The sequence below is a fragment of the Nylanderia fulva genome, unplaced genomic scaffold (assembly GCF_048542155.1).
Source record: "Nylanderia fulva isolate GAGA-0341 unplaced genomic scaffold, ASM4854215v1 Scaffold80, whole genome shotgun sequence".
Classification (NCBI taxonomy): Eukaryota; Metazoa; Arthropoda; class Insecta; order Hymenoptera; family Formicidae; genus Nylanderia; species Nylanderia fulva.
Genome location: NW_028190917.1, coordinates 418951 through 446089, shown reverse-complemented (window position 1 = coordinate 446089; position 27139 = coordinate 418951). Strand labels below are relative to the sequence as shown.

Sequence of the window (27139 nt, the reverse complement as noted above, 5' to 3'; positions counted from 1 at the left end):
TAAATGCACAGATATATAAACAAATTATGTGGGTGACGTAATATTGTTTAGATACTGTTTAACAAAACTTTTTTTATTCAATAAATCTGATTTTATATTATATATATGTATTATTACATTTAATGATTATTAAACTTGTAATAATATAATCGCAATTATATTAACAATAAAAAAGCATTTTATAAAAATGGTATGCGTTTAATTTTCATATTATTTTGAGAAAATTTAATATAAATAAAACTTTTTTTATATTTAATGTTGTAGCCCGAAAATCTATAATTGAATTTTTATATAAATAAAAAGATATTAGTCTTTCGCAAAAATTTTAATGCAGTGAGCGCGAGAACCCGATAGATTGTAAGCAAAGAACTTGGATCTCCTTCGCTTGCATTTCGACTGTGATAGTGTATGTTGACTTGAATTCAGATAAGCGTCTGCAAGATTTTTTCCAGAAATCGGGGAAGAGGAGGACATATATATTATTCAAAATGTGACTTGCAAAATTAGAATATTTATAATTTATTTATTTATACACCTTTTGTTAGTAAAAGCTTTCTCAGTGTGACAAAGTAGATATATCAAGAAAGATTTTCTTTGCGACTTTCAACATTTTTTTTAAACTTAATTTTGTTATTTTATTATTTTTATTTTTTTTTATATTAAATGTGCAAGTAAATTCTAGCATTTATTCAAGGGAAAGCAAATGATAAATTTTTTGCTGACTCCAGAGGGAGTGGCAAATCTCCCTTCCCCTGCGGACTCTCATGATCCAGGCATCTTTTTAACAATAACTCAAAGATAGCGGAAGCTCCGGTGACAGATGCACGTCGAGCAGTCGCTAATCAAGTCGTCAAGACATAAAAGGAAAAGGCTGCTAATAAGTCGAAATAAATTAGAATAATCTAAGAAACATGAGTGAAGTTAAATAAGTGTACTCAGCATATAAAATCTTAGTTATTTTTAACGTGAAACATTAAATAAAAGCTGTAAAAAATTTAAAGAAAAGTGCGAAAGAGTCTAAGTGGAGCCTGAAGCTGAAGTTCCATCTTAGCCGGCAAATAAACTCTTTAAAAAAGGTACTATCCTCTGTTCTGTTATAAAAAGAGGCACAACAATATTTCATATTAAGAAAAAATATATTTTTGTACTTTTGTGCTGTAATTATTATTGTACAGTTTTCTATATTATAATATATAGGTAATTAAATTTAGATAAGAAATATAGATTATTTAGATATTGAAATCCACATTATAATAATTATCAAAAATTTTATTGTTATTATGCTTTTTAAATAACTTATATATCAATTTTTCTGTACAATTTATCGATCTATAATCTATACAATCTTATATTTTTATCATAATTATATAATTATACAAATTTTTATCATTGATATTAATTAATATTAATATAATTTTGTTTAATAAAATAATAGATATTATATTTAAAACCACATACTTTTTACTATATTTTTAAAATATTTTTATTATATTTTTGCAGAGAATTCAACATGAAGTTTTCTTTTATGGTCATTATTTTCGTCTGTTGGTTCACGCTATTAACAGCCAAGAATATTCAACTCTTGGAAATTCTCAATTATATAAATGGCGACTTTGGACATCAGTGCGAGGATGATATTGCTTTAAACTTTTCTAACACAGTGATCACTTCTATTGGTCAGAATTTTATCAGTAGTCCTCTGATAACTTGTCTGAACCTCACGAATATTGACATCCAGAGCATCCAGAATGGCGCCTTTGACAAACTTCCCAATTTAAGTCAACTGTTTATTTCTAATAACAACATCAAATTGAATGAACTCTTCAACTTTGGGGGTCATGAAAATTTGAGGGTTCTTATTCTGAACAACGCAACTAAGACCAATTATGACTATTATTATTATGATAATCCACATCGATTTATAGTTGATATTTCTAAAGAATATCCTAATTTAGAAATCTTATCTCTCTGTGCAAATGATATATATAGCATGCAAACTTCTATAAAAGAAACTCCATTACCAAAATTGAAGATTCTAGATCTTTCCAATAACCATATAAGAAATAATAACTTTCTAAAGTTATTGTCAAATAGTTTGTACTTTCTTGACCTCCACAATAACTCGCTCACTTCATTGGCATTTGATAAGAAACAAGTAAACTTGTTAGTATTATACCTGAATAACAACAATTTGAAATATGTAAAATACAATAATACTCATAAATCATTTGATTCGTATAATCTGAATAATCAATATAAACGACTCTATGGATTTAATCAACATTCATCACGTGAATTTGATCTGTATGATTATGGCCTAGCAATGGATGGCTTAGAAAATCTGCATTATCTTTCTATTTCTGGAAACAAAATTGATTTTATTTTATCAAACGCTTTCAAGTACACTGATAAATTGGTTTATTTGAACTTGTCTATTAATAATATAAATTACTTACATCCAGATATATTTGAAAATTTGCAGTCTTTGAGATGGCTCGATTTGAGTTTCAACAAGTTCGAGGATGTACCGCAGATTTCAAGTGAAATCAGCGCTTTGTCTCTTAATTGTAACAATATTAAGAGTTTAACTGCGAATGCTTTTGCGCAAATGCCAAAATTGATAAAATTGTTTTTGGCGGGGAATCAGATCGTCGAGATTAATGTTAAAGCGTTTACTCAACTTTTGTTTTTAGAAGTATTAGATCTTTCGAAGAACAAATTGAGTTTTCTACCGAAAGGATGGAGCGAGTCTTTGATGTCTTTAAAATATTTGATTTTGAACGATAATAAGTTTATTTCTTTAGAGTCTTTATCTCTCACAAGCAGGGTATTATTGTCATTGATGGAGGTACATCTGGGTTTAAATCCACTAGAATATTTAGATGTTAGCTACTTCAAAAACTTGCCGCAGAATTTTACTGTAAATTTGACGCAAGTATCAAATTTTGCTGAATGCTGGAATTCTAATTTATGCCAAGACAAAATATCTTTAAATTAAAATTACAATGCTGTAGATATGTTATTTTCTTGCAAATTCAGCATTTGAAAAATCCTACAATTTTTAATGTAAAACAGCTTAAATAAATCCAACGCCTGTATATGGAAAAAAAAATAATTTTTATTATTGTATTGCGTTAATTATATATTACATTATTTTATAAATATATTGTATTAATTATATATTATATCTGCATATAACATTTCTTTATACTTATATAATAAAATTATTTCTTTTTATTTATAAATGTATGTGTTTATATTCTATCCTATAAAACCAATTTAATTCGCGCTTATATAGCAATATAGATAGAATTTAATAAGCTCTACTGTATATTAACAAATCTGCATATAAATACTAAATTTATGTAGCATTAATTTAATATACATATATATATATATATATATATATATATATATATATATATGTATATTTGTGTATATATTTACTTCAGTTCTAGATGGAGTCAGCTGCAAAAGTAGTGAACAAAATTATTTAATTTTTCATAAAAGATAGTCATAAATATTATATGGGCTATTCCGCACGAGTCGTGGGTGTTTGTAATTCAGTTAATTATTTTTTATCCATTTTTCAAATATATAACGACGTATTTTATATTTTTTGAATCTTCCTTGAACTTTAAATCGTCGTTATTTTCAATTATATACTATATTATATACTATATTTTCGGTATTTTCAAATAGTTTCAACTTTTTTTCACTAAAATTTCAAACTATTTACAACAAAAATTGATGACAGAAGCAGCTGCAGAACTGTGGTATTAATAAAATTATTAATAAAATTACATGCCAACAGGGAGACTCAGGACTCAAAATAAAAATCTGAAAAAATTAAAATTCTGAAAAAACCTATATAACGACCACCCTAATATATATATATATATATATATATATATATATATATATATATAAACAAAGATTTGCACAATAAAATCAATATATTCTTTATATAATACTACTTTATATAATTCTTTATATAACAAAACAAATATAAAATTAATATTCAGAAATTAATAAGATAGAACACAATATTTCTTTTTCATTCGCTTTCTATAATAATATTTATTAAATTTATCTTTTCTATGTAATAACTGTTAAATAAATCTTCTATGTTATACATTTCATCAACTATTACAAACTTGTGGGTATCATCTAGCAAATCAGTATTATAAATTGTACCAAATAATATTTTTTTAATTTAAGTATGAAACAATGATTTTGTGTTAATATGTATATCATGGATAAAGAACTATAGTTTTAAATTAATAAAAAAATGTCATTTCTTTTATAGCTTTATTACAATTTTAACATTTACCTTATTAGGAGATACGATTTAGCATAAAGCTTTCCCCTTTATGAATGATAAACTTCAACTTTTTGAATTATACGAATAAACTTAATTCTTACTACTTAAAATATTGTTTGCACAATTTTTTTACTTTTGAACATTTACAGAAACAAAAGATATACATATGATTTTAAATTTTATAATTTTGCATACTAATATAATTTTATTTTTAATATAATTTTAAGCACTTGTACTCACTTGTAAAAAACGAGTCCAAAAAATATTGTTGTAATGTACGTAATTATCATTGGCCCAAATTTTTATGCTAATAACACAATACTTTTCAGACTCGTTTTTTGTAACATGAGTCACCTTCGGAATATTGTTCGAACGTTGTTTCCATTCTATTTTAAACAACAATGTGATATTTTCAGCTACATGTTTTGCAAATTCTATGTGAAATCCAGATTCGTTTCTACACCACATTTGAATGTTTCGAGCATCATCATCAAAACGTAATAGGTATGGTATGGAGCTAGGCATTGACCACAAAACTGTTTTGAACCATTTACACAAAGCTGGCTACAAAAAGAAGCTCGATGTATGGGTTCCTCATGAGTTGAGCGCAAAAAACATGATAGACCGAATTAACATCTGCGATGCGCTGCTGAAACGCAATGAAATCGAGCCATTTCTGAAACGTGTCATAACCGGTGATGAAAAATGGATCACGTACGACAATCGGAAGCGTCAAAGATCGTGGATAAGGGATGGTGAGCCGTCACAAGCGTTCACGAAGCCAAGATTGACGCCGAGATTGATTCTCAACTCTACTGTGAACAACTAGAAAGATTACGCCAGGCAATTGAAAGAAAAAGGCCCGAATTGATTAATAGGAAAGATGTTGTCTTCCATCATGACAACGCCCGACCACACACTTCTTTGATGACCCGTCAAAAATTGCGAGAGCTTGGTTGGGAAGTTTTGATGCATCCACCGTATAGTCCAGACATAGCACCCTCTGACTATCACTTATTCCGATCTCTGCAGAACTTTCTCAATGGAATTAAGTTGCTTTCAAAAGAAGCCTGTGAAAACAACTTGATTCAGTTTTTCAACCAGAAATCACAGAAGTTCTTCACCGATGGCATCATGGCTCTACCCGAAAAATGGCGAAACATTGTCGATAATAATGGAACATATTTGGTTTAAATAAATTCATTTTCACACTACAAAAAAATCAGTTAAATTTTCCTAAAAAAACGCCACGAACTTTTTCCCAGACCCAATATATTTTTTTTAATTAATTATTACAAATTAATACTCTAGCAGCACACAAGATGTTGAAAGAATATAATATATTCACACACATTTTATTACAATCATTATATCTACCACGATATGGTTCGAAAGACTGACCGAGTCTCTTATACGTGTCATCGTGATAAATATGATGTCAACAAAACTTCTGAGGTCGTTAAACACAAATGCTGACACACACATAAATATATATATATATATATATATATATATATATATATTTGTGTCAGCATTTGTGTTTAACAGTTGTTTTAAACATACTCAAATTTTGCCCAATTAATCAAATAAATATGCATTATTTACAAATTTATATTACTTATTTCGAAAATCATCGCTTTCAATCATTTTATCTTAATAATTTTCTTAATTTTATAATTTTAATAATTATCTCAATAATTCTTAATAATTTTATTGATCTCTTATTCATATTAATTATCTTTAATGAAAATTAATATTCGCGATTCCTTCCTTTGTACAGCATTTTACTTAGTGTCAGAATTACTTAATTATCAATTAAAGTATTAAAGCAGATTGTGGCTCCAAACCTTGCTTATTAATTTTATCACTTTTTTATTTACTCTACATCATACATGGATGACTCATCAAGCATTGTCAGCCGGTTGAAATTCAGCCAAGAAGGCATTATATTTATCCATAATATTTAACTCCTGTAATTCGTTACTCTTATCGTCGTATCGCGTACCAACTGTCCACAAAGTCTCCAAATCATAATGCTCTCTCGCAGAGTGAGAAAATATATGCAAAACGATGTTTCCTACAACATATAATGACATATAAATTCATTCGAATAATTAACAACTCAAAGAACAACTAATTTAAAAGCTTACTATATGTTTACTTATACATTCATTTTCTGAACATTATTGACTACAAATTCTCTTTTCGAGATTATTTTTCATATAATTATGTAAATAATATAAATAATATAAATTAATTATAATATATATAAAAAAATAAATTATATAAATATGTATGAATGTATAAATTCATTTTCTCCAGAGGTATATTTTTCGACTTAGAATAAATCCAGAAAATTGTTTAAATTAGATTTGTACAAAAGAGATAAATACATGCCAATATATTTTTTCTCAGTTTAGAAAGAAACTGATCTACCTAAATCTAGTGCTAGCCAATCTTTTGAATTCTCCCCTTCAATTTTGGGTATTAAATCAGTCGGATGTCTCTTCAGTTTATAAACTTTGCGCACAAAGGTGGCGAGGGCACTCATATGCTTTTGCGATCTTCCAGTCACCACAACAATATAATCCACATAAGCATATTCCTTTGGCACTGACGCAACAAATATATTCTTCGCCTTGTCCCTCTCCAGCAATGTAACAAGTTCCTCGATATCATATACACCGGTAGTACCGTCTAAAAGACAAATCTTGTTAATTACTATGTTCGTTACCTTATATTATAACATATTATTGTATTGTTACATCAAAATACTATTGTATTTTCAATGTTTTACAATTTACAATATAAATAACAATTATAAATATAAAATTATTCAAAAAATCCTTTTTTATATAAAAAATTTTATACAAAAATTCATAAAAAAATTTTATATAAAAAAAGGTTTTAAAATAATTATTATTTTAAAAAATGTCATATATATATATATATATATATATATATATAATTTTTTAAATTTGCACTTACGGCTCAAATTAATACCGGCGTAAGGATCATGATCTTCCTGTTGCTGATTTATGTCCTCGAGGCTGATCTTCTGCAGCTCCTCACTCACGTCGAGAATAACATCCGCGTCTTCGTCGTGGAAGGTCTTGTATTTCGAGCCGATGGCGGTCGCAAGATTATCGTCTGCGTTTTTTGACGCATCGTCCTCACCGGGATTCCCCGGTTTATTCGAAAATCGTCTCGTCTCTCGAAATTGCGAGTACGTCTGTACTCTAGTACGGATGGATTCGCGCGATACTCGCCCGAGTAAATTCCTCAGGACACACGTGCGCATCTCGGAGGAATCCTAACCTCAAATAAAAGTGAGGTTAGGTCGGCAGACGACGAGAAATCATTTTGGAAGATAGAAAATACAATTTTTTACATCGCGATAAAAGTTATATTTAAGTTTATAAATATTGATAAAATAATATTTATAAAAATAATGTTTATATTCATATAATTTTATCATAATATAAAAAATATAATTATATCATAATTAAAATATTTGTTTAATTTTCATTACTTTATTATTAAATATTTATATTTAATTATATAATTGTATATATATATATATATATAATTAAAAATAAAATCTATATAAATAATATTTATATTATTATAATTGATATAAAAAATATAATTACATCATAATTAAAATATTTGTTTAATTTTAATTACTCTCGACTATTAAATATTATTTAATTATATAATTGTGTACATAATTAAAAATAAAATCTATATGTATAAAAATACTAATATATAAATAATTGTTAATTTTTTTGGTATATTCTTTCAATAATTTTTATAAGAAAAGTAAATATGAATAAAGATTATAGAAAACTTTCTGATATTACTTCTTCTGTATAAAATTCTTTCCAATTTTCATATATACATTAATCTGTTTATAAACGAGATTTGTTCGCATTAGATAATTTTCAATGCATTGGTAAAAAAAAAATTGTTAAATGCACAAATCTGAATTATACTTGTATTCAATAAATTTGTAATTTACATCTAACTTTGTTTAAAATTAAAGAAATTACAATTGTAGGAAGACAGGAGGGGAAGGACAAATCTCATAGAAAACTGTGCTTCACCTTGATTAATCACTGCATTTTACCAAAGAAGATTTACATGTATAAAATGGTTCTCTGTGCGAAACACGCATCCGCTGAAGTGTATCTTCTTTGAAATTTTCAACTGAAGATGCAACTGGAATTCTTGATGGAAAGTATCGCAGGTCTGATCTTGCTAAGGCTGAAATAATTCATTTGCAAATAAGAATGGAGGAAAATCAACGAATAAATTTAATAGATATAAATTGTTTCTTTTATAATGTAGAATGAAGTTTACACTTACAGAGACCACGTGTATGTAGGTATATATGCAGTTGTTTACTTGGACCTCGCACGCATCTTCCTCCTCTTACGCTTTAGCCTGCGCATTCTCTTCTTACGCCACTGCAAGATTGAACATTTATTTATTATTTGTTATAATAAGAATATTTAATGTGCCATTAATCAAGTAAGTTTTTTTTTGTCTTTACTTAAGACTTGGGTAATCAATATAATTACTTAACAAATTTATCGATGATTCCATCGAAATAGAAAAAAATTTCGATTGTAGAAAATACTAATTAAGAATTTTTTCATCTGTGTAATATTTGCTTTATATTAAACTTGAAATTAAAATAAAATATTAAATAATAATATTAAATATAATAATATATAACATTGATAATAAATAAAATATTAAATAATAATATTAAATATAATAATATATAAAATTGATAATAATTAAATTTAATGCATTAATCATGTCATTTCCGTTCTCGATTGTCATTAAATATGTTACGTTATATTTTTCTCGCTAAATTAAACACGCTATTAGCTGGAGGTTAGGATGATTTCATGAAACGCGAAATTATAAAGAAATTCGATAAAAATCACAATAAATTTCAATAAATTTATTAATGCAAGAAGAACATTTTTTTCGCACTTATTAGCGTCGTGTTGATATATACAAAGATAAAAAAATGCGCAAACCGAGTATTGCCATACTTCGACGCTTGTGTATTTTTAACGATAAAAATAATTGTATATACGCGAAAAATATAATAATGATTGACGACTACGAAAATCGGCTTACCTTAGCTCTCATCTTACGACTTGAAGGCTTTTAGATCGCTCTAGAATCGCTCGATTATTTCAGATTTCGTTTCGACGTGTACACTCGACGGTATCTTCCACGAAAAGAAAATGTGGTTGTGAGGTTGTGATCACCAAGATGTTTCGCCGTATATTACGTGTTACTAAAGATGACCGATCTTACCAAAAATAGTTTGACCGGAAGTACGTATATGGCGCCGCAAATTTTAAAAAAGATTGCAGAATAGTGGAAAATTGATGATTCCATCAGAATAAAGAAATTCGATTGTAAAACATATTATTAATTAATGAAGTTGTTTTTTTATATTATGTAATATTTGCTCTATATTAAAATTGAAATATAATATTAAAAATAATATTAAATATAAAAATATAAAATATATAATATTGAATAATTATAATATATTAAATATTAATTAATTAATATATGTATATTAATTAAATATTATATATTAATTAAAGAGAGAGGAGGGAAGAGAGAGGAGGGAGAGAGGAGGGAAGAGGAGCAGTAGAGAAGGCAAGAAGATGGAAAGGTGGAAAGAGGAGAGAGAAGGAGAGGGAGGAAGAAGAAGAAAAGACAGAATAACATATTGGTAATATGAGGATGAAATAGAATTATATTAATAAATATATTATTAAATATACTATTAAATATAATTAAATATTAATTTATATTGTATAATAAATTTAATTATTATATATTATATACTAAATATATTTAATAATATAATAATATATAATAACACTAAATAATTCAATAATTAAAAATTAAAAAATATCGATTACATTCGCTGCATGTATTTCGATTGGTGCTCCATGTATTTGGTAACTTTCATTGACTAATCAGGACAAAGAGATCCTAGTTCTTTTATCCCCTAATCAAGTTCGAACCTCTCGTCAATATTCGACCAATGCCTGAACGTGCCGTCATTCGGAACGTCAACTCCGAATCCGCGTTCCCGTTCATTTCCGCATTCCGCGGTTTTCCCGCGTTTAAAGGCCGTCCCGCCAAAAGTGCAACAACAGCAGAATAAACGGACGAACGCACTTGTTGCAGGGGACGATAAATGACGTGGTGACGTGAATCTTTACGAGGTGAAGGTAGCAGCGAGACGCAGAAGAAAATCGTTCGGTGATTCCCAGAGATTTTGAAGGATCATATAGGTACGTTTCGACGAGGAGGCAGGATTTCTCGCACGAAAACACAAGGTACGACACATGGAAATTTCTTTCAGCCTCTACGTGAATTTTTATTTCGGTATATATTTTATTATCCTCGTGTCGTCTTCCAGGGGACGATGTCGGGGACGCAGACCACGATTTCCTTTCCCGTACGAAAGAAATGCAGCTTTTACGGTCGCAAGGACGTCGTGAAGGAGGACTTCACGAACGCCACCGCGAGGCACACCCCGTCCGGGTACACCCCGACCGTGAGAAAGATCGTCACTTTGACCAGCAGCGAGTCCGAGTCCGACTCGGATATCGAAAACGCGACGAAGGATCGCAGGGGGATCGTTGACAGGCGAACTGACAGCTCGCCGAGGTCGAGATGTCGCAAATCCAGCGATTTGGATGGTAAAAATCTCGCTACGTTGAGAGATATTAGCTCTACGACTCTCTTGTAACTCTGTATAATTATATACAGTACCAGTCAAAATTATATCACCTTTTGATTTTTTTAGCATAACTTGTTTAAAAGTGCATGGATCTCTCACACAAATCATAACATGTTTTGAAGAATGGTATAACATATATTGAATTATAATGCAATGTTGTACCAATCTTCAAAACATGTTATGACTTGTGTAGAGATCCATTGTAATTTAAGATGAACATTGTAATTTAATACATAATATATATATCCATATATATCAGCTGATTGTAATTTAACTCTGAGGGATTCCTTGCACCGATTTGTACGTTTTGTTTGATGCCATAAAGTGACAACTTGTACTTTATTTCAGAGCAACACTCTACTACGCCATCCAAACAGAGGAGGCACAAATCGCCCTTGACTCCGTCCACTCTTCTGGACAAATTGAAGCTATCCGGTACCAAAAAAGATAGATTAAGTCCTAAGCAGTTATTTAAATCTCGACTTTCCAAAGAAGAAGAGGAGACGAAGGAGGAAGACGAATTAAATTCCAATTTGTTATTTGGATCCAACAAGTATCAGAACGCGCGTAAAGCTCTCCACAGTTCTGCTACGGAAGAGCTGCCTGGAAGGGAGGAGGAGCTGAGCAAGCTTCAGGAATTTTTTCAAAGACACCTGGAGCAAGGAACGTCGACCTCCCTGTATGTGTCCGGGCCACCAGGCACCGGGAAATCCGCCAGCCTCTTCAAGATGATGCGACAGTCGGACTTGAGGTCCAAGCTCAAGATAGTCTATGTCAATTGCACCAGTATGAAGTCCGCAGCAGCCATCTATGCGAAAATAATCAAGGAATTGGCCATAAGCAGTGTCACCAAGTCGGGGAAAAATTCCAAGCCGCTCATAGAGAGATACTTGACGTCCAGCAGGAAGCCATTGCTCCTGGTGCTGGACGAGATAGATCAGTTGGAGAGCAAGAAGCAGTCCGTGCTGTATTCCATCTTCGAATGGCCGTCCCTGCCGAATTCCAAGCTGATCCTCGTCGGAATAGCCAACGCTTTGGACCTGACAGATAGAATATTACCCAGATTGCAGGCCAGATGCGAGCTGAAGCCGACGTTGATGCACTTTGCACCATACACCAAGCAGCAGATATTCGACATAATATCCGCGAGGCTAAATCAAGCAAATGCAAGCGGTATTTTCACCCCATCTGCGATTCAGTTGCTCGCGGGGAAGGTGGCCGCGATCTCAGGGGATATCAGAAGAGCCCTGGACATCAGCAGAAGAGTGGTGGAACAGGCAGAGTCCCATCAGGTTGCACAGGTGCTGCAGCCAGCGAACGACAATGGTAGTGAATTCTCTTTGCAAAGATGAATAAGTTATGAATGTAGAAAAAGTAACTTTTTGTTATTATAGGGTATCTTATTTTAATAAATATTAAAAAATATATAAAAAACATCAGATTAAAAAAAACAATATTTTGAACAAAAATTGTTAGATTTGGAGGATTTTTATTTTTAAAATTAGATAATTGATAATCGAATTTTAATTGAGGTCCAAAAATTAATCTAGTTTTTTTAAATGTAACTACTCTAGTTTTTTATAATATAATTGTTATAAATTATATAGTTATAAATTATAAAATTTATTATAAACTTTTATATAAATATCGATTCCTCATAACATTTGGCATAAACAGTTATAACAAAAAAATGTAAACAAAAAACGTACACAAAAATAGGACAACTTAAAAATTAATAGTTTGAGATACATAATATATCTGTACATTAATGAAAAGTGCAACATAAAGTGTGCAAATAAGAAAATAGAATCGACAATTTTCTCAAATGCAAATAATTAAAAGAATAATTCAATATATATATATATATATTTTTTTTTTTATATAGATACAAACATAGAATCCTCGAAGCAAGAAACAGAGAAGCCAGTAGACTTGAAAGAAGTAGTCACAATTCTAAATGGAGTTTATGGTGGTACACAGAATATTGATCAAGAACAGGATACCTTTCCCCTTCAACAGAAACTGTTACTCTGTTCTTTATTGCTTATCCTGAACAAAGGAAGAAACAAAGATATTACAGTTGGAAGAGTAAGTTTGTTAAAACTCACATTAAAGATTATGAGTAATAATATATGATTTGTGTAACTCACCCAGCAAACACCAAGTAACAATTATATAACTGTTAGTTATAATTTCCCACTCAACAATGTAAATGCAATATAACACATGTATTATTATTATTTTATATATATATATATATATATATATATATTATTAATATAAATATAATTTGATATAATTATATAATTATTTACACATAATTTTTTACTATTTTAAATATAATTATATAATAAATAATTATATTAAAAGTATATACATATAAATAATACAATAAATACAATTTTTATTATCGCTGCAAGTTTCTTTCTTCTCTAAATGCTGCATTTTACTTGTTTCAGTTGCACGAGGTTTACAAGAAAGTTTGCAAGAAGCGCAACATATTCGCCGTTGACGGTTCCGAATTTGTGAATCTGTGCTCGTTAATAGAGACCAGGGGCATCCTGAGAATCGTCGGCCGAAAAGAGGCACGTTTATGCAAAGTAAACTTGCAGTGGGATCAGGAGGAGCTGGACGCTGCTTTCCAGGACAAACAGATGATGGCAGATATAATTAACGACACAAGTTGTTTGTAGAATAATTAGAGATTTTTAATGTTTGTTACCTCTAATTTATTTATTAGCTCCTTTCAAATTTTATATACATAGTGTGAAAGCGAGCATTTGATATGTTGCATCACCATTGCGTGCCTATTATTATTTCTTCAATAGTCAGATCATTGTTAAAATCTAGTTTGTTACAATAAACAAATCTATCACGTAACATTCGTTCAACGAGATATGACAAGGTTTACTGAAGGACTGATTGTACTTTATAAGTGTGAGAGACTGCAATTGTATATTTTTGTATCAAATTTTAAAATTTGTGCAAAATAAGTTCAAGTAGCAAGTCATTTTTACGTCAATTTGCTATTTAGGACGATAGTCTTGCGACAGAGTGTAATTGAACTGTTTTGTATACTAATATTTATGTCAAATAAAACGTACAGAGTGAAGTTTTTATTCACTTGCATATTTTTTTATTCATACCTTCTGTGCAAAACTATAGATTTGTGTATTTCAAAAGTTTATGTATTATTTTATTTTCTTTCAAAATCCACTGAATTTTTTTAAATAATTAACAAAATTGAAACATGAAGATTTTTTGCATTAATATTTATTTAATAATAAATAAAATATATTATAAAAATTTTTGAAATAACTGATAAATATTTTGTAATGTGAAAAAATGACAATAATTGAAATAAAAAATTTAGACAACAATAAAAAAATCTAAAAAAAGGAAACGGGCCCCTGATGTTCTATGCACGATCCTGCAAAGTCAAGTAGAGTTAAAAAGGGTCAGGCTAGGTTAAGTTGTGGAGTCTTTTATACTTGTGTATTGTTTACACTCCAAAAAAATGGATAGAGAAAAGTGACGTAATGAGAAATTAATTGATATTTGGGATTTAATACATAATCTTGAAAAATGTTACATCTTAGAAAATTTCTTCCCAAGATTCTTCTCACTGTAATATTAGCATTAATATTTATACTATTTTTCTGTGAATATCTCATATATTATGTAGTACTTGTACAGGTGAGTGTCTGTAATTCCTTGACATTATGTAATTTTCATGTATGTAAATAATATGTCTTAAGTTGAGATTGACAAATTTTAATTTGATTTTTCTAGTGTCAGTGGCCTGTTCTAAACCCTCAAAGGGAAGACATCGCTTTAGATGCAGATGCGACAACTGACAATCCTGTGAAAGCAATGTTCATCGCAGACACTCATTTATTAGGTCCCAGAGAGGGCCACTGGTTTGATAAATTACGTAGGTCTGTAATTCTCAAATTATATATATCAAGAATATATTGTTTTTTTTTTGTACTTATTAGAATTATTATTCCAGAGAATGGCAGATGTACAGAGTATTTCAAACTATGATGACGCTACAGAAGCCAGAGGTAGTTTTTGTGTTAGGTACATATATATAATATTATTAATATTTATTCGGATATATTCTACCACAAAAGAATTTTTTCTTTCATTTGTAATATAATTTTCAGGTGACGTCTTTGATGAAGGACAATGGTGCAGTGCCACGGAATTTGAGAACTACATACGGAGATTCCATTCCCTATTTTATGTACCCAAGGACACTCGTCTCTATGTCGTTGCTGGGAATCATGATATGGGATTTCATTATGGTAAAGATTTGTAATACATAAATTAAATTCTGATATAATTCTATTAATTTTTTATAACTATGATAATTTATAATTTAAAATTTATATTAGATAAAATAAATAATTTAATTATTATACATATAAAATACTTAGTTATTATAGGGTTGTTCAAAAAGTTATTGCGTTTTTTTCATTTGATTTTCAGGTGCGTTTATTTAATATACGTAATGAACATTAATCAATAATATATTGGCCGTTTTGTTCAATGACCTTTTGCCATCTCTCGGGCAATTTCATAATACCGCGTTCATAAAACTTCCTATCTTTCTCTGCGAGAAACTTGTCAAGGTGCTGTTTGATGAGGTCTTCAGAAGCAAACGTTTTACCGTTCAAGGAGTTTTGCAAGGAGCGAAATAGATGGAAGTCTGATGGCGCAAGGTCTGGGCTATATGGTGGATGTGGCAACACATCCCAACCAAGCTGCAATAATTTTTGCCGAGTGACCAAACTTGTGTGTAGTCTCGCATTGTCGTGGTGAAACACCACACCCTTACGATTGATCAGCTCGGGACGTTTCTGTGCGATGGCATCACTTAATTTCTGTAGCTGCTCACAGTAGACATCGGAATTGATCGTTTTATTCTGTGGAAGCAGCTCATAGAAGACTGGTCCCTTCCAATCCCACCAGATTAACAGCATCACCTTCTTTTGGTGGATGTCCGCCTTTGCTTGCCTTTCCGGTGCTTCATCTCGCTTACTCCGACTCCTTTTTCGGCTCACATTGTTGTAGACAATCCATTTTTCGTCGCCCGTGATCATACGCTTCAAGAACGGATCGTTTTCTTCGCGTTTGGTGAGTTGATCGCAGACGTTCATACGCTTTGTCAGATGAATTTCTTTCAACTCATGCGGTACCCAAATATCGAGCTTCTTCACGAAACCAAGCGATTTCAAATGTCCATGAACACTTCCAATGGACACTTTTAGAGCGGTAGCAAGCTCCCGAACCGTTGAATGCTTATTTGCTTGCACCAATGCCTTGATTTTATCGTCGTCAATCTCGGAAGGCCTACCGGAGCGATGAGCGTCTTTAACCGAAAAATCACCACCACGGAATCGGGTGAACCAGTTCTGGCACTGACGTTTTTCAATGACATTTCTGCCGTAAACTTGACGCAACTCTTCCCTTGCTTCAGTTGCTTTCTTCCCTTTTTTAAAGTAATAAAGCAAAATATGGCGAATATGCTCTTCAAAATTCTCCATGTTTAAACTACAATTGCAAGCACAAAACTCGACTAAATTGCGTCAACTTTTTTTTTGGTTTTTAGGTTAAGTGTCAACAACAAAATGTGCATAAACATTTGACATTCATGGCACGCTCAGATACAAATAAATGTGGACAGCGCTATCTATTGGAAAAAAACGCAATGACTTTTTGAACACGTTTAATGAATAAAATAAATTATTTATTCATTAGATAAAATATATACTTACTTTATTATTATATATAAAATATTGAATTATAATTAAATTAATAATTTAAAATTTATTCTCGTTTAAATATAATAATAATTTAAGAGAAAAATATATAAATAATAATAATTGGAGAAATTATACATATATTCTTATTCTATATTATCTTAATAAATGACAAAATAATCTTTGTTTTGCAAATGATGCATGCAAAAAATATTAAAAATATTTAAATTGTTTAATTATTAAATATATTATATATTATTTAATTAAATATAATATATTATATATTATATAGTTAAATATAAAATATATTTAATTTATTAAATATCTTTTCCTTTAATTTTTAGCAATCACGCCGTATCGTAATCAACGCTTCATTAACGGTTTGAAGAGTCCGAGTGTGCGACGACTGAGTATAAGGGACAATCATTTCGTGTTAATCAACAGCATGGCTTTGGAAGGGGATGGCTGTTTTTTGTGCCGACCGACTGAGATCGCGGTGAATAAGATAGCCAGTGAGATAGCTCGCGTACTAGCCAAAGATCCCTTGTAGTCGATTAATCGCTATATAAATTTCTGTATATCACATTACAGAAGATCTGAAATGCGCGAGAAAGATGAGCAACGATTGTCGCAATGCGAGCGCGATTTCCAAATATAGTAGGCCTATATTGTTGCAAGTTAGTTAGTAATCTGTATTTTAATTTTACAAATAATATACAAAACATTGTTTTTAATTCTAATGTCCAGAGCGAAAAAGCAGGGATATTATTTTTCTTTTTTTCCAGCATTATCCGATGTATCGAGAATCAGATGAGATCTGCAACGAATTGGATCAAGCTCCGGACGAGATAAAGGCCATTAAGTTTCGGGAACGATGGGAATGTTTATCAAAAGAAGCCTCGGAACAAGTACATTTTACTTCACTTTTCTAAACTCATCATTATTTTGGTTTTGAAGCAGCCACTTGATACATTTTGATAGATGTTATATGATTATTTCTATACATTTTAATCTATCAATGACCAAAATTTAACTAACTATCAAAAATATATCTTCCTTCACCCTTAAAATACAAAAAATTTATATAGTATATTTAAATATTACATTTAAAAATGGTAATATTTAAAATTAAATTATTAGAATTATTAAAAATTAATTTTTATTAATATAAATTATTTTAATTTTACATATATATCAATTATTTATATATCATCAGCATTAATCATTCTAATATTAAATTTTCTAATTTCAATAATGTTTTTAAAAAAATTCATCATTTGAATGTGAATTTGTGATCTCTTAAATTCTCGAATTCCTTTTAAAATTCAGTTTTTTTTATAATTTAAAAAATTTGTTAAAATTACATTATTAATTCCTCTATTATATACACATGTATTTTTATTTATATATTTATACATATATATCCTATTTATATTTTTTACTTTGAATCATAATTCGATTGTTTCATCAGCTTCTAGATATCCTGAATCCGCGATTAATTGTCGCTGGACACACTCATCACGGCTGCAGAAGAATGCATCGGGACGACATTCTAGAATTCACAATCCCCTCCTTCAGCTGGCGCAATAAGGTCAATCCTTCTCTTCTAATGGTAAATCTCGATTCTCTGATTTCAACGTTAACCCATTTAGTGGCCAACATCTTTTGGAACAAGATTTTTGCATAATTCTGATATAATTTTATGTAACAGAGAAATAGAAACTTAAAATTTAATAATATTCCTTAAACTTATTTCATTTCTATTTCAATTTCTGAGATCTTGAGAGAAAATAGAAACAATGAAAATTTCTAATTGAAATATTTTATATTATAAACTTGTGGCCTTTGATGGGTTAATTATTCCTATTTAGAACATGGAATATATCTGAACGTTTTTTTGATTCCAGGGTACTTTCACTGCCAGCAATTACTCTGTTTCAAAGTGTTACATGCCCGTGGAATCTACCGTGATTACTATTTATAAGGTCAGCCTCACATGCGTATTGATATATTTGATTATAAAACACAGACCAAGACGGCATACGTACTCTCGCTTAAAGATGCCTTGAGTGATAAAACCTCCGAGTCGCGACGAGTTCGATTGTGATGACAAAACGCGAACGAGATATAATAATTCTATATACAATGCGATTTATAGAGGCTATAATTCTTAAAATGATGCAGACAAGTCTGTATACATCTTTCATACACGCTATCATTTTTGCATATTATTTACATTAGTAATTGTATAAAATACTTTGTGATATATATAATATATATATATAATTTGCAACGAGATAATCATTTCGATGTACATAGAATTTTATTGCGAAAAAAACAAGACGTTTATTAAAAAATTTTATATATATAATAAGTATTGACTTTTTTATATAAATGTCATAAAACAATTTCGAATTAAGTCCAACGAAAATTAAACGCTTAAAAAGCCGGATAAGTAGGACCAATCTGCCCGCAACACGGATCATGCTCATATTTTTTTACTATGATTGCTATCAATGTAACTTACAATTTAGCGAAATATTAGCCCTTAATATTGAACCGTTTTAGTGAAAAAAATAAGATTAAAAATGATACACCTTTGATACGATCGCCATATATTTTTTGTGCAATTTTGGGATAATATTCTACTAGTAATTTTTTGAACCCATAAAATAAGCGATCTTTTAAAAAATAAAATATTCTTTTTCATTTTTTTAAACGTGATATGCTTTTGATACGATCGTCATATTTTTTTGTCAAATTTTGGGATAATATTCTGCTAGTGATAAGTATATTCTAATAGCATATTCTAATAGCAATTAAAGCAAAAGAAATGAGCATGATCCGTGCGAGATCGACCCTCCTTATCCAGCAACAGCTTTTCCAACAATATACGTCTAAAGGAATGAAAACGTAATTGTAGATTGCGAATGTAAAGTAAATACACAAATTTTGTATCGTTATCCTCACTCACTTTGTATGTGTGCTTATTATTATACAACAACGATCGGTCGAGACAAAAAAGAAAGGAATAATACACATTTTAGACTGGCTCATTCGCCATTATAGGCTATATAATACTCTCACACATTAACTGTCACTAATATCACATTACTTGAATATTTTTACACAGTTGTGTGTGCTTATTCTCCTCCTCGATGAGACAAGGAACGATATTGATATATAGCCAACGTTCTGTTTGCGAATTTTATAGATTTTTCTCACATGTGTCGTAGATCTCATAAGTACTTACAGAGGAAATCGCGCGACTAAAAGTCAAATAAAATATAGATGCATGTCGTACAATGGAAACTTCACATTCTCCCATTCCTTATTCGCATATATTATATCAAATAAATTGACTTTTACAGGCGAGGTAAATAATAAGACAAAAAAATTCTTTCTTCAAAAAATGCCAAAAAGAGCCTTCGAAAATAATTACAAAAAAAAAAAAAAAAAAAAGAAATACGTCAAAGATATAAAACACATTTTTTCCTCCTTATAAATGTATTAATTTTAAATATATTTCTTTCACAATCTAATTCTCAATAGCAAATAAGCAGCTTCCACTGCACTCACGATAAACAGAAAATAGAATCCTTATATCGACACATCAAATATTCATATACAATAATCATACTTCAGTCATAAAAGATCTTATATGCAAATATTTGCAGTTTCGAAACTTCGTGGAAGATGTAGATGCATCCACACTTATATTTCACTTATTCTGTTTCTATACAAAAAACTTAAACCCCTTATCTCTGTCTCTCGCTCTCTCATTCTCTCTCTTAATTAAATTAAAACTCTAAATTGATTCACTCGCATCACTCTACTAGTGATAACTTTGACTAGTCTATCTTGACGGCCGCGTATATCTTCCTGATGAAGGCGTACGCGGCGAAGAAACCGATCGTTCCGGTCAGTAGCCAGAATGTGAGGACCATCAGCGCGGTGTAGCCGAAGTACATGAGGGTCGGCACCAGCTCGGTGATCTCCAGCTTCGTGACGAAATAAAAGACAGAGTAAGCCAACACGTAGACCGCCGAGCCGCCGCTCACGATGAAACTGCGCCACCACCACCTGTAGTCCTGTAAACGAAAATTAAAATGTAGAGACAGAAAATATATTTTTAAAATTATATTCGCAGTTTATATCAAGAGGAAAGATAGAAAAATATGAAAAATATTATTTTAATTTTTAATATTAATATAAAACTATATGTAACATAAATATAAAATATAATAAAATAAATATAAAAAAAATATATATATGTAATATAAATATAAAATATAATAATATAAATATAAAAATATGTAATATAAAATATAATATATAAATGTAAAAATACGTAATATAAATATAATATTAATATAAAAATAAGTAAATGTCTTCTTATAATTGTCTCTCTTGTTGTACTTACTTCTCCGCATAGTTGGAAGTAGACCATGACTATCGAAATCTGCGAGCACGAAATAACGAGGATACAGAAAACGAGAAATAGAAATCCAAAGAGGTAGTAGAATTGATTTTCCCACAGTGCAGTCAAAATGAAAAAGAGTTCTATGAATACAGCGCCAAACGGCAAGATTCCAGCCATTAAGGTGCTACAAAATAAGAAAAATAATGTGATTAGAGATAAATGGAGCAAAATTAAAATGAAAGTGTTATTAAAGCCTTAAACTCACCATAATATTGGATTCATATACCATAACTGGTCAGGAACTTGTCTAGGGATTTGATTCGTTCTAACTGGATGTGTGAAGGGCTGCTTACGGTAGCCAAAGAAGTAGCCTAGGTAGACAAGAGGCAACGAGATGCCAAACCAGAGGCACAACAGGGCTACCATGGTGGTGAAGGGGACTGCACCTGAGCTGTGCTTTCCCCATATGAAGAAATTTAGGAAGAAGCACGTCGTGAAGACTATACCAGGATAGAACGTCGCCGTCTGGAATGCAATATCGATTTTTACATTTATATTATCATATTTATATTACAGATTTTTATATTTATATTTATGTTACATATTTTTATATTAAAAAGTAATTGATCTTAGAAACTACAATACTTCCTTATTAATTATAGAAAATTAGAGAAAAATTTATTATATATAGGAAAATAGCGCAATTATTAGTGTGTTACATTTAAAAATATGTTTAAATATATAAAAAAAATGTTTCAAGCAAAAGTTGTTTGATTTTAAGGGGAAGAGAAACTGATAATTTTTAATTTTAACTAAGACCATTTTTCAAAATTATTTTGAAGATGAATTCAGTTTTCTTAATAAAATCATACTATTACCTTTTATATAAATTTTTATATAAATTGATGTATTTAAATTATTTATATAAATAATTTTTAATTTATATTATATAAGATTTCTCGTAAAATCCAGTATAAAAAATTATTTTCTACTTTTTGACATCATTTTTTACATATAAAATATTCATTTTTCTATAATCTTATCTCAATATATTTATGCATAAAATAATAAGAAATCGATTGTAAAAAGAACTTTTTAAGAAAAAATATAAAAATAACTTGCCAATTACAAATTACATACTTTGGTTGACCTTTAATAAAAATAAAATTGAATAAAAAGAAAATTTGAAAAATGACCTTAGTTAAAATTCAAGATTATCACAGTTTCCTTCCCCATCAAAACGCAACTTTTGTATCCTAAAACGTGATTTCTTTTTTTATATAATTAATATTTAAATACTTATGTAATTCTAATAAATAAATTAAATTCATAATTAAATTTTACCAATAGAGCGGCTCTTCTCCATTCCCGGCCTCGCATCGTCTTGTAGAGTCGCGCCGAGAAATAACCGGCGATCAAGCCGGAAAATACGTACAAAAATATCGCACAAGTGCCTAGGGCTCCTCGGCTCGCCGGCGACAGCATCCCCAGCATCGCGAAGACTGCACACAAATATAATAATATTATAACAATAACAATAATAATAATAATAATAAAATATAATAATATTATAGAAATAAGATAAAAAAAATATAATAATAATATAATTGGCGCGTATTCTACGTTAAAAATTGAATAATATATTGCTCACATATTGTGATCAGAGCCATAAAGAAGATCTGGATGCCGCTGCCAATGACGGCGGCAAATAAGCGCGAATTGGCCGGCGGTCGAAACACGTCTCCGTGGACCAGCTTCCAGCCAGTCTCTTCGATGGTTTCGTCCAGACCAGCTAGACTGTCGCTCTCGCCTGCATTGTAACGAGCGATGTCCCTTCTAAGCGTCCTCACCATGATCATCGTCAGAATTCCTGCAAAATTAATGCAGAAAATTAACAAATAATTAACATGCGACATATTGAAACACATTGTTATTAAATTCTTTTAAGTATATCTTGTTTCTTGAAAATCGTATTTTACATACATTTATCAAATATTCCACTGATTTGTGAATTATTAAATTAAAATTTATGTGAAAGACCACCAGATAACAAAATATATTTAATAGTTTTATATAAAAATTTTTAAATTTTTTGCCAAATTAACAATGATACAAAATATTTTATAAGTAGATTCGAATTTGTTTACATAATTTCAAACTCTTTTTAATTACTTTTAAAAAAATGCATTAGAAGAATATTCAAATTTTTTACAAATCTTATAAGAAATCTTATGAAAAATTTTACATTATATACAGAGTGTCCCATAGGAAATTGCTGAAACTAATCAGCTATCATTTTTTAATGCATGCAGTTATTAAGAAAACAAAAATTGTGTTGGACAGAGGAAATTCTGCAGTTTTTAATGGATATAAATAAAATATTTGTATAATAATTTATTTTATTGATAAAAAGTAATGAAAAAAGTGCTACTAATTACATAAAATCACATAAACTAATGATAAATATTTTCAACAGTGCCAGATATAATAGCAGCTATTAAAAGGATCATTAATAACATTAAAAATGACATGTTAGAAAAAGTTTTTACGAGTTTTCGTAAAAGAACAGAATTTTGTACCAATTCAAATGATAATTACCACTTTTTTCAATTAAATAAACTGATATACAAACATTTTATTTATATTCGTGAAAAATTGTAGACTTTCCTTTTTTTAACACAATTTTTGTTTTCTCAATAACTGCATGCATTAAAAGATGACAGTTTCAGCAATTTTCTATGGGACACCCCGTATATAATTAAATTACCGGATAAGAAGAAGACGACGATGAGAGAATTGATGATCGAGAACCAATGAATCTCGACGTCGCTCATGCCCAGGTACACGTCCCATCTGCTAGCCCAACTCACGTCCGATTGTTTCCACTCCACGGAATACAGGAAGAGAAGACGCGTTCCTTTGGGATTGACGAACTGAGGACTCGCCTCGTTCGGCACCATGCAGACATTCCCGTCGAACTTCAACTGAGACGTGTCGACGGATCGAGTTTCTACTTCGAATCCGACTACTCTGAATTCATCCCTAAACAAATGGAAAATGAAACATTTTTTATTACCTCACTCTCTCCCTATGCTTTATTTTTTTTTAAATATCCTAATTTCATCTATTAAATCTCTGATTTAGTTTGAACTCTTGTCAATATTTAAATATAATAAATATAATAAAATAATATAATATATGTTAATATAATTATATATAGTATAATATATTAATATAATTAATATTGAATTATATAGTTATATATAGAATAAATACTAACTCGCCGTGTTTATGATAGCTTAGTATTAGTTTAAGATAATTGTTGATGTACACTTGATCGTTTATCACCCCACCCAGACGATATCCTTGATAAACGAGAACATTATTTGTGTCTTTTTGTTTCTTTCTGGTAGCTGCCGGTAGATTGTCTATTAATCTGAAAAAAAATACACATTTAATAGAAACTAGCAAAACACGAAATATATATTTTTTAAATATATATAATAATAAAAATGCCCTAACAGATGAACAAAATATTCATGCTGGACCATCTGGATTACATGCTGAGAATTCTCCTCGTTCCAGGTCATCAAGTTGGACGAGTCGTGGCACAGCAACCTGCAATTGACATCTTCCCCCATTACGACCTCGTACGGAGTATTCACTATCCTGAGGAGAAAATGAGGAAATAATTAAAATTACATCTATAATAATGAGAGTTGAAGAATTATTTTTATAAAAAAAAGGACTTAAAAAATAGAGAGTATCAAGCTGTACCTGTCACCTCGCAGGACCTCCCCCAAATTTTCGGATTTGTAAATAAAGATCTCTTTCTTGGGCCTGCAAAAGGGAAGGGAGTAATATTCGTACGGCAACTGTGTATGAATGCTGGTCATTTTGACAGCTTTCACGTCGATCTTCTGGCCCTTCTTGAACTCCACTGGAGCCACTCCGGGCACGTAAAAGCCATTGGTCTCTATTAAGAGGGATATCACCACTAATACAGCGCCATGCCTCTGTAATCTTCCCTGTATTGGCAAATTTAATTAACATTAAAATAACTTGTTATAACATTGCAAAACATTAAACTGGCAAAGTTTGTGAGCAAAAAAGGAATAATAATAATAAAATAGAATAATAAATATGGATAAAAATAATAACAAAATACAGGTAAAATTGTATAAGAGAAATTCGCTTGCGCAACAAGTGTCTCAACGTAACAAATCTCATTGTCAGTAGACTATTATTAGCCGATGTGTGCACTTTTTACCATGATTTTTCTTCATTTTTTTCTTTTCTAGTTTACAACAGATCTCTCCTTTTGATACACAGAAGCAATTGTGTAAACACAACAAGTGAACACACACATATACACATTAAATATACGTATGTGTGCGTGTATGCCACATAGTTTCGGGAACCCATATACAAAATCGAAAGACAGAAGAGAAACACGACGACGACGTTGAGTGCTCCAAGAGACGATGTCCATGAGTCGAGCTGTCAAACCCGAGTTTAACAAACGAAATAGGAACCGCGCGAAGTTGTGTCATGATTTTTGCGCGTTAATTAATTAACATTAAATTAAAAAATGACAAAGGAAAAATTCTCAGCCGGAAGCCGGCGAGAAGCCGCACTCACCATCATACGCGATTATTCGTCGTCTCGTTATACGTTTTCCACGAAGGCGCGTCCACGCCGTCTCCGTCTATTTCTCTCTCTCTAGCTTTCCCTCTCTTTCTCACGCAGGCTCGCCCTCGAGCTCTCGTCCTCTCGTCGTCGCCACCTCGGAAACTCGCCCACCACGTCGGGACGGTGTTGATAGACGGTCTCCTTCTCGCGCGTGCGCAGCAATGGCGTAGATATTCCGACGAAAAATGTATCAGAGGAGATTATTTAACGGAATTTATGTATCGCAAACACGAGGTTACAGAGTGATATATATTTATATATAATAAACAATGATAATGATGATGATGATAATGATAATAATAATAAAATAAAGATGATAATAATAATAAATGATAATAATAATGAAAATAATGATAATAAAAACAATAATAATATTAATGTAATGTAAGAAAATAATAAAATCATCGAAATATTATATATTTATAATTATAATTATTATTATATTTTATAATACACGATAATTCTTTTATTACCTTTTCTTTTCTAGGAAATGTTATATTTCATGAAGATTCATCAATAATTATTGTAATTTTTTATGCAGAAAATATAATGACAAGTGTCAACAATTTTTCTGACGGTTCCACGAAGCGCCGCATCGTACGCACGTGTCTGTCAGAGCGCGGTCACGTGACCGCGCGCGCATGCGCATTCGCCGCGCAGGCGCGTCACTAGTGGCGCGAAAAGTCCCTAGATGAAAAAATCCCTAAATTCCATAAAACGAGGCAATAATAACAATAAAACAAAAAATTATTACAAAAATAAAGCGAGGAAACCCAAATTGAAAAATCACTCGAGGATATCGATTCTGTAATTTCTTCTAAAGTAAAAATGTGTGAAAAGTGAAAAATTTCCGCCAATCACAAATTGAATTTAAAATGAAATCGATATGCGATTGGTGGAAATTTTTCACGTTTTCACTTTAGAAAAAGTTACAGAATCGATACCCAGTTTTTCCGCACCTATTATATTACAAAACGAGAGAGATTCGCCCGAGCTCGACGACGACGACAAGAATCTTCCCAAGGAGAAGAAACAGAAAGTCAAAATGACGTCAATTTGACGTCATATTGACGTCAATTGACGTTAAATTCACCAAAAAATGACGTAAATTTCGTCAATATGACGTCAAATTGACTTCT

The 27139-nt window shown here is 30.5% G+C and overlaps 5 protein-coding genes and 1 long non-coding RNA gene across 7 annotated transcripts; 3 read left to right on the top strand and 3 right to left on the bottom strand.

Moving 5' to 3' along the window:
• The first annotated feature begins 783 nt into the window (after positions 1-783).
• Positions 784-5554, top strand: LOC114928888 (uncharacterized). The gene is given in 4 exon segments (XM_029300256.2): positions 784-1076; positions 1501-2994; positions 4829-5038; positions 5095-5554. Coding segments are annotated over 3 exon segments (2154 nt in total). The 5' UTR covers positions 784-1076; positions 1501-1510.
• Positions 5555-6176: 622 nt separating this feature from the next.
• Positions 6177-7677, bottom strand: RsfS312 (ribosomal silencing factor RsfS-like protein, 312). The gene is made up of 3 exons (XM_029300258.2): positions 7313-7677; positions 6761-7021; positions 6177-6401 (listed from the first exon to the last, which is right to left on the bottom strand). The coding sequence occupies exons 1-3, from the start codon at positions 7623-7625 to the stop codon at positions 6229-6231; spliced, it is 747 nt and encodes a 248-aa protein (XP_029156091.1). The 5' UTR covers positions 7626-7677; the 3' UTR covers positions 6177-6228.
• A 748-nt stretch (positions 7678-8425) lies between these two features.
• On the bottom strand, positions 8426-9609 carry LOC114928891 (uncharacterized). Its single transcript, XR_003819159.2, has 3 exons — positions 9482-9609; positions 8693-8793; positions 8426-8590 (listed from the first exon to the last, which is right to left on the bottom strand). It is a non-coding gene; the product is annotated as an uncharacterized LOC114928891 (long non-coding RNA).
• Positions 9610-10444: 835 nt separating this feature from the next.
• Positions 10445-14240, top strand: Cdc6 (Cell division cycle 6). The gene is made up of 5 exons (XM_029303762.2): positions 10445-10710; positions 10794-11076; positions 11466-12443; positions 13003-13205; positions 13577-14240. Exons 2-5 carry the CDS (start codon positions 10800-10802, stop codon positions 13808-13810), a joined length of 1692 nt encoding a protein of 563 aa, XP_029159595.2. The 5' UTR covers positions 10445-10710; positions 10794-10799; the 3' UTR covers positions 13811-14240.
• Positions 14241-14540: 300 nt separating this feature from the next.
• Positions 14541-20307, top strand: PGAP5 (Per1-like protein PGAP5). Of its 2 annotated transcripts, XM_029303750.2 has the most exons (9): positions 14541-14813; positions 14910-15055; positions 15130-15200; positions 15287-15427; positions 17230-17397; positions 17477-17562; positions 17671-17793; positions 18357-18497; positions 18793-20307. In XM_029303750.2, the coding sequence occupies exons 1-9, from the start codon at positions 14703-14705 to the stop codon at positions 18952-18954; spliced, it is 1149 nt and encodes a 382-aa protein (XP_029159583.2). In that variant the 5' UTR covers positions 14541-14702; the 3' UTR covers positions 18955-20307. The 2 variants fall into 2 exon arrangements, with proteins under 2 accessions (XP_029159583.2, XP_085345457.1); XM_085489331.1 differs by lacking the exon at positions 17477-17562 and having other exon boundaries at positions 17230-17381.
• Positions 18692-26581, bottom strand: TM9SF4 (transmembrane 9 superfamily protein member 4). Its single transcript, XM_029303749.2, has 11 exons — positions 26474-26581; positions 25950-26141; positions 25086-25336; positions 24831-24977; positions 24589-24744; positions 24076-24350; positions 22960-23178; positions 22653-22810; positions 21574-21833; positions 21309-21492; positions 18692-20976 (listed from the first exon to the last, which is right to left on the bottom strand). Exons 2-11 carry the CDS (start codon positions 25953-25955, stop codon positions 20737-20739), a joined length of 1896 nt encoding a protein of 631 aa, XP_029159582.1. The 5' UTR covers positions 25956-26141; positions 26474-26581; the 3' UTR covers positions 18692-20736.
• Positions 26582-27139: the final 558 nt, after the last annotated feature.